At 40.1% G+C, this 14,396-nt stretch overlaps 1 protein-coding gene across 1 annotated transcript in view; it reads right to left on the bottom strand.

The window, feature by feature from the left end:
* SLC5A7 (solute carrier family 5 member 7) overlaps positions 1 to 9,664 on the bottom strand; it is a 31,114-nt gene extending 21,450 nt beyond the window's left edge. Inside the window, exons 1-3 of the mRNA XM_090031683.1 lie at positions 9,565 to 9,664; positions 8,170 to 8,392; positions 187 to 300 (exon numbers count right to left, since the gene is read on the bottom strand). Of these exons, the coding sequence (XP_089887809.1) occupies positions 187 to 300; positions 8,170 to 8,347 (292 nt within the window). The 5' untranslated portion in view covers positions 8,348 to 8,392; positions 9,565 to 9,664. The remainder of the gene's footprint in view (positions 1 to 186; positions 301 to 8,169; positions 8,393 to 9,564) is intronic.
* Between the last annotated feature and the right edge of the window lie 4,732 nt (positions 9,665 to 14,396).

The raw sequence follows: 14,396 nt of genomic DNA, 5'->3' as shown, positions 1-14,396 counted from the left end.
AGTAATTAGTAGTGCATTTGTTTCTTGTTTAAAGGCCTGCTCCAAAGCATGGTAATAACACCAGAAAAACTCTGTTTATTTTAATGGCCTTTTAATCAGACCCTTGCTACAGGGATCAAACAATTATGACATTAGCATACCTCTGAAAAATACTGAGGTACTAATTTATTTTAGTTCTTTGCTTACCTAAAATCAGGCTAAGGGAATATCCAATGGGTGCCTGTGCCCAAGCCAGCCCATAGCCTGGGACATACACAACCTCTGCGGTCCCATTGATGTAGCCTCCTCCAACCCAAGTGGCTGAAAATGAAAAGGTGAAAGACTTAAAACGTATATGATGCGTCTACATGAGATGCTATGTCACTGTAACCACAAGCTACATTGCAGTATCTTGTTGCTACAGCAACATAGTGTCAGCAGGCATGAACCATGGTGCGGATGCTACTGCACCGTAGCTCACTACTACTGGGCAGTAGCATTGGAAATGACCCATGCAGTACCAGGACTGTGCAATCATGGTAGTTACTATGCAGTCATTTAGTACTTGCTTCAGTAACAACTGTGCAGTCTGGTGGACACGTAGACATGCCCATAAAGAAGGCAAAACACTCACGTCATATTTCAAACAGTAAACCATGCCATGAGGTCTAATATTACAATTATTTATTATTTGTTTCACTATAGTCACTAGGAATATTAGACATGAGTCAGTCATGGACCACCTCCCCTCATATCTGTCAATGTGCTGGGGGCTGTACAAAGATAAACTAGAAAGATGTTTCTTGTCCTCAAAAGCTTTTGCAATCTATATATGATAGAGGAGACAACAGTCATATTGAGGGTGCATCGACACATGCATATTAATGGGAAACATTGTTTGCACATGGGCCTGGGACTGCAGCACACTGAGCCAAGTCAGAGCAGCCCCAGCTGGCAGGCAGCCCTGCGGTCAGCCTGCTGGCCTGGGGATGCTCCCCCAGCTCAACGTGCTGTGGAGACGCTGGCTGGAGCACAAGGGTGCTTCAGTATGGCGCTAGCTCCTGGCAGTGCTTGCATTGTAGCACTCTTATGCCCAGCCACCTCAGGCAGCTTTTACACGCGTGCTGTGGTGGAGTTAAAAATTCTGCAGCAGGATAGAACTTGTATTTACAAGTAAATTAAGTAAATCCAAGTTCTATCCTGCTCTGAAGTAAATTAGTTTACTCCAGCCTAATAGGGGCACACATGTGTATGCAGGACATTTACTGTGCAACTAATTAGTCTACTATTAGTGCAGTAAATATCTTATGTAGACATGTCCATAGTGTACAGTGAAAATGTGAGACAATATTAGTCAGCCATGATAATATAATGGACTAAACAAGCAACAGCCTAACAATTATTTTTTGGAGGCATAGCACTGAACAAACATATTAAAGGGGAGATTTGAAGGAGAAAAAAAATATCTACATATATAAGGTTTGGCTCAACCAGGAACATTCTGTATATTTAAAGCTGGCAAAAGCCCAACAAATGCATTGTTGACTAAGGTGTACTTAAAAGACGTGCTCTTAACATGAGGCTTGATTTTTTTACTTCCCCAGACAAGTTAAAAATCTCTTGTTTCAGGCCAATTTTGACTGATCCCAATGCTAACGGGATCTGTGGTGTACTGCTTTAACTACCCAGTGTTTATAATTTGGCATATCTGTATTTAAGCTTCCTACATACATATTCCTGAATTGAGCTATGCTACATCTATAGGCTCTCCATTCATTTATATGAGGAAGTGCATTATAAGTTGTGTTACCAAGTCTTGGCAGATAATAGATTGATTCCTGTCTCTTATAGACAGCTTGTCAAACCTGGGAGTTTGAGGATTAACACTAAGGCTAGGGACAGACATTACACATAAACTGGTTTAAGTGCTCAGAAACTGGTTTAAACATGTAACAGAACTGAAGTTCAGTGCACATAAATCAGTTTGAAAATGACTGAAAATGGTTTGAGATAAACCTGGTTGAATGTAGTATCAGACTTAACTGATTTGGGTCAAACTGGTTTATACAATGCCTGTCCCAGACCCCTTCCTGGTTTAAGTTAAATCAGAGTCCCTCAGCATCCTGGCATGCTCTCTGGGCTGGACTGTTTGCTCCAGAGAGCTCGGCTAGCCCGTCCCCTTTGCTCCCTGGCTGGATCTCCAGCAGAGACTGGATGCACATTGGGGTCAGCATGTCTTTCTCCTCCTTCTTCCCACCCTCTCACCACTCCCTGTTGAAGCAGGGACCACCCCCTCCCCTGTGCCTTATATCGACACCTCTTAGCATTAGCTAGCATACCACATGCTGGCTATGGGTTGTGCTGTGGGAGATGGGACAAAGGCAAGACAGGACTGTGTCTGCTTAGGGCTTTTTGGAGCTAATCAAGTTAGCTGGTAATGTCCCTCTGTTCCATCCTTGGAAAAGCTGCTTAAGAAGAGCTTGAACTAATGGAGACAGGCTGTTGTTGATGGGCTGATAAACACTGAGTTAGGGGTGATAGATAAACACTGTGTTATCAACTCCCTGCTGGGCTGCTCAAGAGTGGCTCCCTAATCAGGGTGTCCTGCCTTCCTCAGCTCAGTACTGTGGAAGGAAAGGGAGGGCTGCTCTAGCACCCCATGGCTTGTAGCCTGAGCCACTGCAGGCATGTGCCTGCATTTCTTCAGTCCAGAGGGGATGTGTGTATGGTTACAAACTGGTTTAACCTAGCCAGGTTAGACTAACGTGCAAAGATTGATACAATTCAGGCTCCAGCTCTTTGAATGTCTGTCCCTAGCTTAAGCCTTTAAAGTACAGATCTCATATGCAGAAGTATATTGTAACTCAATCCTGACAAATAATTCTTAACAAATGATTTAATGAATGTTCTCTCTTCCTGTTTGCAGGCAATATGTAAATATACCTTGATTTCCTTTAGAATGCAGTTGTAGTTAGAGTTACTTGCTGATTAAATTTATGAATTAATTATTGGATCTATAGTTTGCTCACAAATAGTTCATTATATGCATTAGATTTTTGAATGCAACAAAATCTGAGCTGCTTTGATTTGATGCAAAGGCCACAAGCAGTTGTTGATATTTTCTGTGATTGGATGAAAATTAGTGTAACCTTTATAATCATACTGCCCATGTAAAAACTTATGATTCTAAATCAGAAATTCACATTCTTCAAGTATTCTACAATATTATCTTAGCCACAATTGTTTCAACAGGCATTCATGCCAGTAAATTAGTTTGCTGGGATGTTTGAGGAAAGCAATGGCAAAGCAGGCATGTTCATCGATAAAACACATTTATTATAAATAGCTCAGGAAACTTTGATGGCAAGTTATTTTTAATATTCTCTTCACACCTTTTGAATTAGCCCACAATTGCTGAGAAATTAAGGGCACTTACATTTTTGGTTAAATTGCAACTTTCCAAAGGCTAAGATCTCTTCTACCCTGTATTTAGAAGCAAAACAGTAGTCTTATGTGTAGCTGTATGTATTCATAGGGGATATGTTAGGGATACTTGAGAAAAAGAAGGTCTGGTGGGAATGGCTAAACCTTTTTGCTTGTGATCCTGTTGTTGTCAGTGGACATCTTGGCAAGATTTACTGTGCAACGTATATAGGCACTGGCCATGGAGACAAGGTGTGTGCCTAGATGTAAAGGAACAGAGAGAACACTCTCTCATTACTGATCCTTGGCACCAGAACCCAGCAAGACAGAATTACCAGTATATAGCTCACAGTATCAGCTCTTTTGAATCAGTTGATGGTGACTTATAAAAAAAGGGCTAGGTAAAAAGCCTGGAGAAAATGTCCTGCAGTGTACTCTAGTCCTGCAGCGTGCAAATGGCTTATTACTAATTTTAGAAGAAGAAATTGGTGATAGGTCCCTAGATACTATAGTTACAGTCACATTGTAAATAGGCAGAAGGATGGACATTTTTATCTGCTTTACTGGAGAGGATATGAGCAGGACAGTTGCAGAATGACGCCCAGTACTAAGGGTCTAAGTCAGGGGAGGGCAAAATTCGGCCTGCCAGGCCATTCTATTCAGTGCATAGCCCACAGGACCCCTAAAAAATTTAGAAAATTAATATTTATCTGCCCCTGGCTGTCTGTCGTACAGCCCTCAATGGCTTGCCAAAACTCAATAAGTGGCCCTCCACTCAAAATAATTGCCCACCCCTGGTTTAAGTCCCCATGGGGTCAGAGCTGCAGTAATAGAATTTTTTTCAATTGGCACTGCCCTAATTTATACTTAATGAAGTTGTCAATGGGGACAATTAGTCTTTTGAACTAGATTCCCTTATCCTTGCCAAAAGTAGGCCAAATTGCTATAAACCTTCATGGATGGTTGCAGAGTCCATCCACGTTCCCCAGGCTTTGTGGAGGAAGGATGAACTGAAGATTAGTGTTTGTGGGGAGGGTGGAGTACAATTTGGTGCTAATTTTCATTTCCTATTTATTCTGTTTCTGGATTTAGGGGTGAGAAGCAGCTTTTATTATTATATTTTTGTTTGCCAGATTATTTTAAACATCTGTCCAAAGAACCTTGAGCTTTGGAGGATAGTATTTTGGGGATCATTTGTCCAGTTAATTAGAGCTGAAATACCTAGGATGAAATAAGGATAGATTTTCATTCTTCAGTGTGAATTTTCTGATACTAACTTTTAAGTTATTCTAATGTAAGCTTTTTGTCAAGTCTTTTTTTAAATAAAAGAATTGACTGAAAGGAATGAATAGTAACATTTATATGGGAAGTTATTTTAGTTTATCTAAATGCATTCTTGAAGACACAAAAATCAAAACCAGACAATGAACTGATTTATACAAACTCTGTGAGAAATACTACAGATGACGTGTGCTAGGGGCATATAGTCAAAGTCTATTCCTGGTAGAGATGAAGACACAGCAACACATATTAAATGACCCTTGTATGATAATGAGCATCAAAATATTTAATAAAAAACAATCCAGCATTCTTTATGAGATACTTTGTTTACTCAGTCTGTTTACACAGTCAAATCATCATCGAGCTAATCATATGTTGTAAAACAGATATTTGTCTACTGATTACACAAACAACATTTTGGTACTGATTTTCTTTATGGAAGAATATATAGACAACCAAAATAAATAATGGTATCTGAGCATTGTTATTATGACTCCACTTGGAATGCTATTGCTAGGCTGTGTCACTATTTTGATGAGACAATCTTCAGCGGTTCCCCAATGCTGAAACTCAATCATACAAATTTATGGCAGGCTGAAATTTGCTGTTGATCTCAGTATGGACAGAAGTGGGAGGTTGGGGTAAGTGTTATTACAAATAAAAATGCTAATAGTTCAATTTTTAAATTGCATACAGGTAAAGCTAACATATGAATTAAATATTTTTCTATATTTGTAAAATAATTTCAGTTTTAAAATGAAATGTTGAGATTTATTCATGATTCAATCTTTTATCTGTTTGTATTTTAAGCACAGCAGTTACATTCAACTTTCAACCATGCTTTGTGTTTAGGCATATTAATTACTTTTTAATACATCTGTTTCTTCAGAAGCATAGCATACATTTGGATTTTCCCTATAGGCACTATTTGTGGGGAGTATATAATTTACAAAATGTGCAAAAGCTATTTTTTTTAATAAACTGTAAGGCTGTAACTGTAATAAACTGTCACTGACTCTAGGATTAGGCCCTATATTTCATATTAAAATCTATAGACTCAATTTTTCTATAGCCATCTTGAGTACCACACTGCTATAGAAATAACTCCTTTTGTTTCAGTACTAAATTTTTGTTCACCCTAGGGAAGAGTGGCAGAAGACCCTATCTCATAAACATAAAGTGTTTCAATTAAAGCATTTTATTATTTTCTAAATGCTTATTTACAGGCTATGCTGTGAGGAGCTCCCAGCAATTTCTAACGTACATTGTCATTTTTATTTACATGAAAAACTTTGTTTACTGAATTACCATATAGATATCCAAGAGAGGTAAATACATGAAATTATACTAAAATAATCATATTACCACTCAGGAACTTAGAAACTGAGACATTTTCTTTAATAAATACTTGGATATTATAATACATGCAATGTGCAAAATTAAAAAAGTAAAAGTGCCTATTGTATGAGGCAGCATAATTTTAATTGTTATTAAAAATTATTTTGTGTTTATAATTTGACTCTTGCCCAGTTATCTTAATGCAGACAAAATTCAGTCTATCCTCTGATTCTGCGGACGTTTAACCTAACATACCATGGATGTCCTTACTAAAATAAATGTTGTGCTAAACTTCATACACTACTGGTAGTTTCATGCTCACTTTAACAGGAGAGGGTGCAAATACAACATAGCTTTGCATAATCAGACCTTATCCTATAACATATACGGGGGTTTTATCCAAACAAAGGCTTCAGGGTCAGGCCTGATTGGTAGTATAACATAGGTGGTGAAGGGTGCAAAAACAGTCTAACTATGTTGTTTGCCCAACTGCTCCAGCCACCGATACTGTCCTGTGCATTGCCGATACCTAGGTTGCTCAGGTGCTCAATTACAAACTAGGGTCTAATGTACATGCAAAAATCAAATCACCAGGAGAACTGACTGTAGGACGACAATTCCATTTTGAAGCAAGTTTTGCTTCTGGAATCTACTTTTCATTCTACATTAGCACAAAACTAAAACATTTGGAATGGTTTCTTGGAAACCGGTGAGAGAAGTGGGTGGATGATTAGGGTACTGGCTTAGGATATGGCAGACCCTGGGGTTTCTGATACAGGATGAATAAAAATCTGTACTCTGCATCTTTCCTACCCCAGGCCATTATCTTCAGCTATAGAAGCAGTATGTTTAAAAAAGTTTCCAAATACAAATTTTGTAGAAATCGATATGTCTCTAGAAAAAAAAAATCACTTTGATAAAACAGCATCTTCTGGCAAAGCTTAATTTCAGCAAAAACAACTCTGAGCAGCTAAAACTACTAGTGATATCCAGCCAGATCTCAATAGTTCAGAAGCAATGACTACTCCAAATAACAAACAGTGGAGGGAAAGAAGTGAAGTATTAGCCTTGATTCAAACTCTTTCAACTTGTGTACCTTAAAACATCACCCTTAACAGTCTTCTCAGCACAGGAAAGTCTGCAATCCTTACATCAGCAAAACTTCTATAGCCGCCCATAAGAATTTTGCTTGATCAAGGATAGCACAACTTTGCCCTAATGAATCTTTTCTTCCTAGACAGGGCTGAACCTGAAAACCTGACAAAAGAAGGAAATTTAAATGAGATCTGATAAATCTAATTTGGAATAGGAAGGGTTTTGCTTGAAAGGCATGTGTTATAAAGCTTTGAAATAAAATGTAACCGCTAAAGTTGAGATTCATATATTGTAAGTTTGTGTAAAAGTACACGATATAGTAGACAATATTTGTAACTTCAGGGCTAACAGTGAACTTACTCCAACTGGGGAGGAATGACTCACCCAGCAAGTCCCATTAGCTTTGGTTGGCCAACCAGTCCTCTCAAAGTGCAATTAGAAGTTAATCATCACATAATCTCTTCCTGCTAATATTAGCATGTATGGTACAACATTATACCATTTTCCCAACTCATGTCAAAGAGGTTAAAACACTCTAGGGTGTATGTCTATTGAAACTGGCAGTACTACTCATTGGGCAAATCTGGCCCAGTGCATCAAAAAATGGGCTTGGTACAGCAATTTTTTATTCATTCATTTTTGCACTTAGGCTATTTTTCTTATTGAACACAGCACTAGCCCATTAGTTTAGCATGTTATAGTGTACACAAAAATTATGTTCACTCCACTGGAAACTCTGAAATCATTATTGCTCCAGGCATCTCTATTTAAACCATTAATACAGGTTCAGTGAAAAAGAAACTGACTATGTATTTTCCTTTAAAGCTTTTATATACAATAATTATTATTAAAAAAGAGAGGTCATTTTTTTAAAGAACAGCATTACACAAGCAAACAAGAAATATTCTTCCTAAATTGTAATTGCGCTTAGAACTCAAGATGTCGTTTCTCCATTCTGAATTATCAAAAACCGAACCTGCTTGTGAAACCTTTCTATGAAAGAATGACATGCTGTGTATTGTATATATAAAAAAAAGATAGGTTTTAACATACCGGTCATTGTAAATCCACCAACTAGCAAGCCTATATCTCTTCCACCGACTATAATGGCTTCGCTGCGGTCTCCACTGCTGCCAGTATTTTTGGTTTTCCAGGCAGCCCATATTCCAACAAGCAGGATTGCCAAGTAGAACACAATTATAGCTACCAGCCCCTCCACATGGAAAGGCATGTTGAAATCACGATTGTTCCTTGAAATGCTATTTCATTAAGATTTCTGGAGAGAATGCAATAATACAATTGCTTTTAACAAACCAGATTAATGTTACATGGCACAATGAGACTAATTAGAGCCAGAATATACTGAAAACTCAGCTGGTTATTAGTGAGATTATGATAATTAGGTTATTGAAGCGTTCTTTCACATGTAACGAGCAAGAGTGTATGTTTGTGGTTTAAAACAATAGAATTGGCACCAATTTTTCACAAACTTCTAAGAAAACCTTGAAACTAAAATCAAATTGTCACCTGAAAAGGTCTTAACTTGTTACAGTAACAGAAAAATTAGGAACATGTGATTTAAATGAAACAGGATGTAAGAACTGCTTTTGTAATAAACCACTTATTAAAGTAGAATTGTAGTAGTTCAACATATACCTTGGTATATTAGAACTTTCTTCTCAAGACACTCTTTGGCATGCACCCTCCAGAACAGAAGTTGTTAGTAAGTCATTCATTTTAACAGAAAGCATTTAGAGAGTTTAAAGCGACACTACAAAATTAATGACTGACAAAAGCTCTGGACAAATAATAATCACAAAAGAATATAAAAGACTTGAAATCCATTACACTTTCCCACCTCCTAGTATCTCTGTCCTCATTTCTTATATTTATACATCTAAATTTTCTTTTTGATAAGACAAGAATTCCTCCCACATCCCATGAATTTCTTCAGTTTTGTCATAAATTTGATAAACAGCTTCATTAATTTTAAATTCAGACTTCCACATGCCAAATTGCCAAAATAGCAAGACTGTGAGATAAACAGACTGCACAGGATTGAAGCTCTTACAAAACAAAAACATTCAGTGCACCCTAGCTCTTTTCCCTGAATACAGGTTTTCCATTCCACAGACAGGTAGTTTTTAATTCGCTGGTATTTAACAAAAATCTTTAAGGCAGCATACTCTGTGGATCTTTAGCTAAACAAAATATTTAAGTTTGCCAGAAGTCCAAATGAGGTTTAACTACACCCTGGTGAGCTGTTGTAATCTAGGTGGAGAACAGTACAGTCTTCCAACCCTGTGCACATCACTATCCAGTACCTGTGAAATACACAGTCAGCCTTTACATTTAAGCAAAGCAGTAGCTGGAGACAGTTTTAAGTTCAAACAGGCAAACCCTGAACTCTCTTGCTAGCCACAGTAGCAAGTTAGATTCATTACTCACGTTCAGAGAAAATAGTTCACTGTATCTTTTGTTCCATCCAGCCAAAGGTTTTCCCTTCAAATATTCTCCCCCTCAAAGCTATTCTCTTCTCCAGTGTTACTTATTCTTTTCTCTGCCCTCATTCACCTCTTTTGCAGCAGGTTTCCTCTTTCCCCTTCTGTCTCAGCTCTCTCTCTCCACTCTCACTTGAACTGGCATCAAGCAGTCAGATCCCAGTGCCTTGTGTCCACCCACAGAGGCAGAGTGTGAGCAGCAGCTTTCCCCTTCTTTAAAGGGACAGGCACATTGCAAAGGCTCCAGCCCCTCAGCAGCATCAAGTCTACCAGAGCACATGCACACAATGTCCTGTGCAGCAGTGCACACCACTGATATACAGTCACATTCCCCGCCAGCTAAGAGACGCCCTGGGTTCCCTTCATGGGGAATGCTGCTTCCCCACCTTTACTCATGCGTTCCAGATATCCATGGGGAGAAGCACTAAGTGTTCAGACCATCCCCAAAGAAGAACTCTCTAGGGCTCTTTGAGCTGCTGCAGAAAGGACAGCTGAGCAGCAGGTCTGTTCCCCAAATCTTCTTAGTTTCTCTAGCCCTCAGGTGACAAGTGTAGAAAAGACTCAGTCACCTTTTTCCATGTGGCTTGCCTTTGTTTTAGGGCAGTGAGTGGTTATTGTACTCACAGAGAAAAATCCCTTTATAAGGAAGGAGGGATGAGTGGGGTGAATGAGAGCTGTGACCGTCAGAGTTGGGGAGGGGTGGAGAAAGACGTCAGTGGGGAGAGAGGATGACTCAAAGGAGAGTGACTGCAAGGGGAAGGAGGGAGGGAGAAAGAGACAAAGCAAAGGTGAGACAGATGGAAGGGATGAAAAGGACTGCTGTTGAGTAAAGGAGGGTGTGCGACCCAAGAGGGAGGAAAGGAAAGGGCTGACTGAACAGACCCACTGGGTTGCGGGGGAGAAGAGTGAGCAGAGAGAGAGAAGGTAAATTAGGGGAAACCCAGTGAGGAAAGTAGGAGTTGTCATCATCTTCCTCAGCACCCTCACTGTCAGTTTTGAAGATGGGCCTAACACTGGGCAAGAGAAAACAAAGTGAGCAGTGCACCCCCTGCCACCCCCGCAGTTCAGGACACTTTGACCTTTCAGATCCAACATGAACCTGCTCATCCCCTGATTGCAGGATTGCCCATCCTGGTGATATTTCCTTTCATAATATTTGATATTTTTCTTAAAGCCTCAAGCCAGGGAATTATGAGGTCATTCAAGAATCTTGGCTTTTATTTAAAAATAAATTTTTGAGCCTTCATAATTACTGAGAAAAGCTTGAAATACCACTCTTAATTACTCAATGCCAAACAAAAAAAGAAATACAAGAAATCAAAGAAAGAAGAGGCCAACAATTGTTGTTGTAAATGATATTAATAATAATTTATAATATAATCATTTTTAAACTTACGATTCTAAAGCCAGTCACTTGGAGAACAACCTCTTTAAGCTGAAAAAACCTCTTTAGGCAGAACAACATGTCAGGAAGTGGGGGTTCATAAAGGCTTCTTATTAACATACCTGTCCCCCACCCCCTTTTCTGCTATATGTGTCTGGGTGTTTTTAAGCCTCCCCAGAGGCATTGGGTATTAGCTACAGCTAAGGCTGCAGACTTCAACTGGGATCTACCAATGCTCTTGCTACAAGCAAAGCCAGATGGTCCTGGCTCAAGGGTCTTGCCCCTCTGCTCCGGGTCAGACCGATCACCATATTTGGGGTCAGGAAGGCAGTGGCGATGCATAGGGGGGTGTTGCCACTGCGTGACAGTGCTGGTGCCCCCCCCTTTGAGCACTTGGTGGGGAGTGGGAGCACCATGGCCACTTCTGGGAATGCCACAGCCGCTTCCCAGCTAGTGCAATTGTCTCCGGGGAGTACCCCCCCGATCGCTGGCTGGTCACTGGGGGGGCTCGTGCCCTCCTGACTAAAGTGGCACCCAGTTGCCCATGCAGGAAGGAATTTTACCTCAAGGTGAGATTGATATGGACTGGGGGGGGGGTTTAGGGGGTTGCCTTGTTCTGTAGAGGGAGGCATGGCCCCCTTCGTAACTTAGAGTTCATTTTTATGTTTTGTATAAAATTAAGGTGTTTCTGGTGCTAATTGAAGGACTTGGAGGAAGTTAGTTACAATTAGATTTGTTTAATTACACACAATTAATTGTCTCCAGCTGAAGAGAGAAAAAAGCGCAATGACAAGTCAAAATACAGAAGAAAAGTAAGCCAAATATTTTTTCTGGCTTAATATTAAATTTAAAAAGAAAAAAATTCAATCAGATCTAAAAATAGTATTGCTATTCCCAAGTTAAAACCATATCAATTAAAAGCATAGCAATTAAAAGTTCATAAATGCAGTTACAGTGCTCCAGTAGAACCAGTGATAAAACTTCTATGCATCTTCAGTGTCTGTGGAGATAGGCTTTCACCCCAAAGTTGGAATAAATAAGCTATCTGAAGGTTATAGGACTCTAAGGGGAAATACTCCCTTTCTAAAAAATGATCTATCTAATGATATTCATTTGAAACTCAGTGTACCTCCTTCAAAAATATAGACCATTTTCCCAGGTTTTGGAAAAAGATATAATTAGATATATGATGGTGCCACCAATATTTTAGTTAAGACTACATGATGGCTTTCTTGCTTGGCCTAATCACATATCAAAGGAATATTGTCTTTGACGTTTGTATGTGTATGCCATTTTTCCTGGCAGTGGTAAAAGGGAATCAGACAGTTCATCTCCAAGTTGTGGGGCTTAGAAAAATAGTAGTTTTGTTTAGTTCTTTTCATTTCTTGTCTTTTCATTTTGTTTCTTTTAATTTAATTTTTTGTCTATGAGCATAGCTGAAAAACAGCCAGACCGAAAAATCTTTGTTCATTTTACAGCAGTTCTAAAATAAACCACAGCCTTTACTCTTCTGGATTTTTCATTGTTTTTCTACCTGCTTTAGATGTTTTTAGATCAAATATCATTATAGTATCTGAAGGCCAATGGGTTCATAACATTTTGTCTACAGTTACAGTTATGTATGATTCTAAAGCCTGATAACAGTATGATAGATCATCCCTGATGCTGTGCTGAATTTAGGCTAAAACAACTGAAAGTACATGAAATAAAAGACACCTCCTAATTTAACCAACAACTTAGACCTTCTTCACGCCTGTATAGAGAAGACAGTGTAGTTGATCTGCGCTAGCAGTAGTTATAAAAATAAGAACTATTACTTCAGCTGCTGAACTAGAGTAGCGTATTTCACAGTGTATATGTTGAGGTTTGAAGCCAAAATATTTATCCCGAAATTTCCATCTCAACTTATATACTGTAACAGTATTTCAGCCTGCAACCAGCAGCACCAGGGTGCAAAGCAGCTGGCAAGCTGCCAGGGGGCCAGGCAGTCCCTGAGCTGGGGTGGGGGGGTGGCAGGCCTTCCCTCCATGGTGGTGCCACCCAGGTCTGGCTGGGAAGGCTGCTAGTGGGCTGGGTGTTTCCTGAGCTTGGGGAAGCCAGATCCAACTGTTCCCTGAGCCCAGACTTCCAGTATCTTGCACACCATCACTGCCACCTTCTCCTGTCACGTCCCCATGCTGCCCATAGAGCGAGACAGCCCCTTTCTGGGTGGCCCCAGGCATCCTGGTGCCTGCAGGAGCCTGCTGAATGCAGAAGCAGTGAGGGGCCTGATTCTGTCTTTCTGTGGAGCCTGCCCACCTCTCCCAGGGCCAAGGGTTTAGCTGCTGGTGGACTAGGCAGCCCTGAGCTGTGGGTCACCCCGGTCCTTCCACCTGCAGTGACAGTGCCCCCTGGGCCCAGCTGAGCAGGCTGCCAGTGGGCCGGGTGCTGCCGCAGCACCTCACACACTATTTCCAACCACCTTCTCCCACCACCAGCACACCCAGTCACCCTCCTGCCACCCCGCCCCCCGCACTGCCCATGGGGCAAGCTTCCCTGGAGGTGGCTCTGGTGAAGTGGGATTGATTTATACACTGGATTTATAGAAATCCTAACTTTATGGATTAGAAATATGGCATGGAATTGTATACTATGTCAAGCTGTACACCATAATATATGGTATAGCTAACTGTACTTTTTCTTTCTGCCTGGACTACTCATCACTGATCTCACTGGATTATCAAAAGTTTTCCTGTATTTGGTGAAATGCCAATGCCCCTCTAGTTTAGACAGTGGTGAGACAGGAAGCCTAATTTTCTACTGTCCATCATGACTCATTATTTACTCTTTGGGATATTCAAAGGATGTGCACAGTTTATTTCTATGCAATTGAACTCTTCTGAAGATCCCTGCCAGTTTGATGATAGCCTAATTCCTGTTCCCCATATTTCACATCTGAATGAAAATCATCTGCCAGCACTACACATCTGAATGAAAATCATTGCAACATAGACTGTACATGTACCATGTGGCTAAAAGGTTTCTTAGAATGATGAATAGCTGGTAGCATCTCTACAATCAAATAGGCATTGTGTGTGTGTGTGTGACTTTTGTTGCTGGTATTCCTGTGTAGGCTTTCTGTATAGGAAGTGGTGTTTATTAAGATATCAGTATCTGTTGAATTACTCTTCCGGGCCAACATGCAGGAGAAAGGTGGTCACTCCTACCAGCGTCTTTCAAGGATTCCCAGCCCCCTTCCTTGCAGCTGTCAGTTTTACCTTGGGGCATTTTGTGAATGCAAAACCAGGACAGATTCTGATTCTATTCTCATTTACAACAATATGTCTGGAGTAAGTCAACCGAAACTAAAGGAGTCACTTCTTACTTATACAGCTTTAAATCATAGCATACTCTGG

Source organism: Crocodylus siamensis, chromosome 1 (genome assembly GCF_052110815.1).
Source record: "Crocodylus siamensis isolate JL-2025a chromosome 1, ASM5211081v1, whole genome shotgun sequence".
Lineage (NCBI taxonomy): Eukaryota > Metazoa > Chordata > Crocodylia > Crocodylidae > Crocodylus > Crocodylus siamensis.
This window is presented reverse-complemented; position numbering and strand designations above follow the sequence as displayed.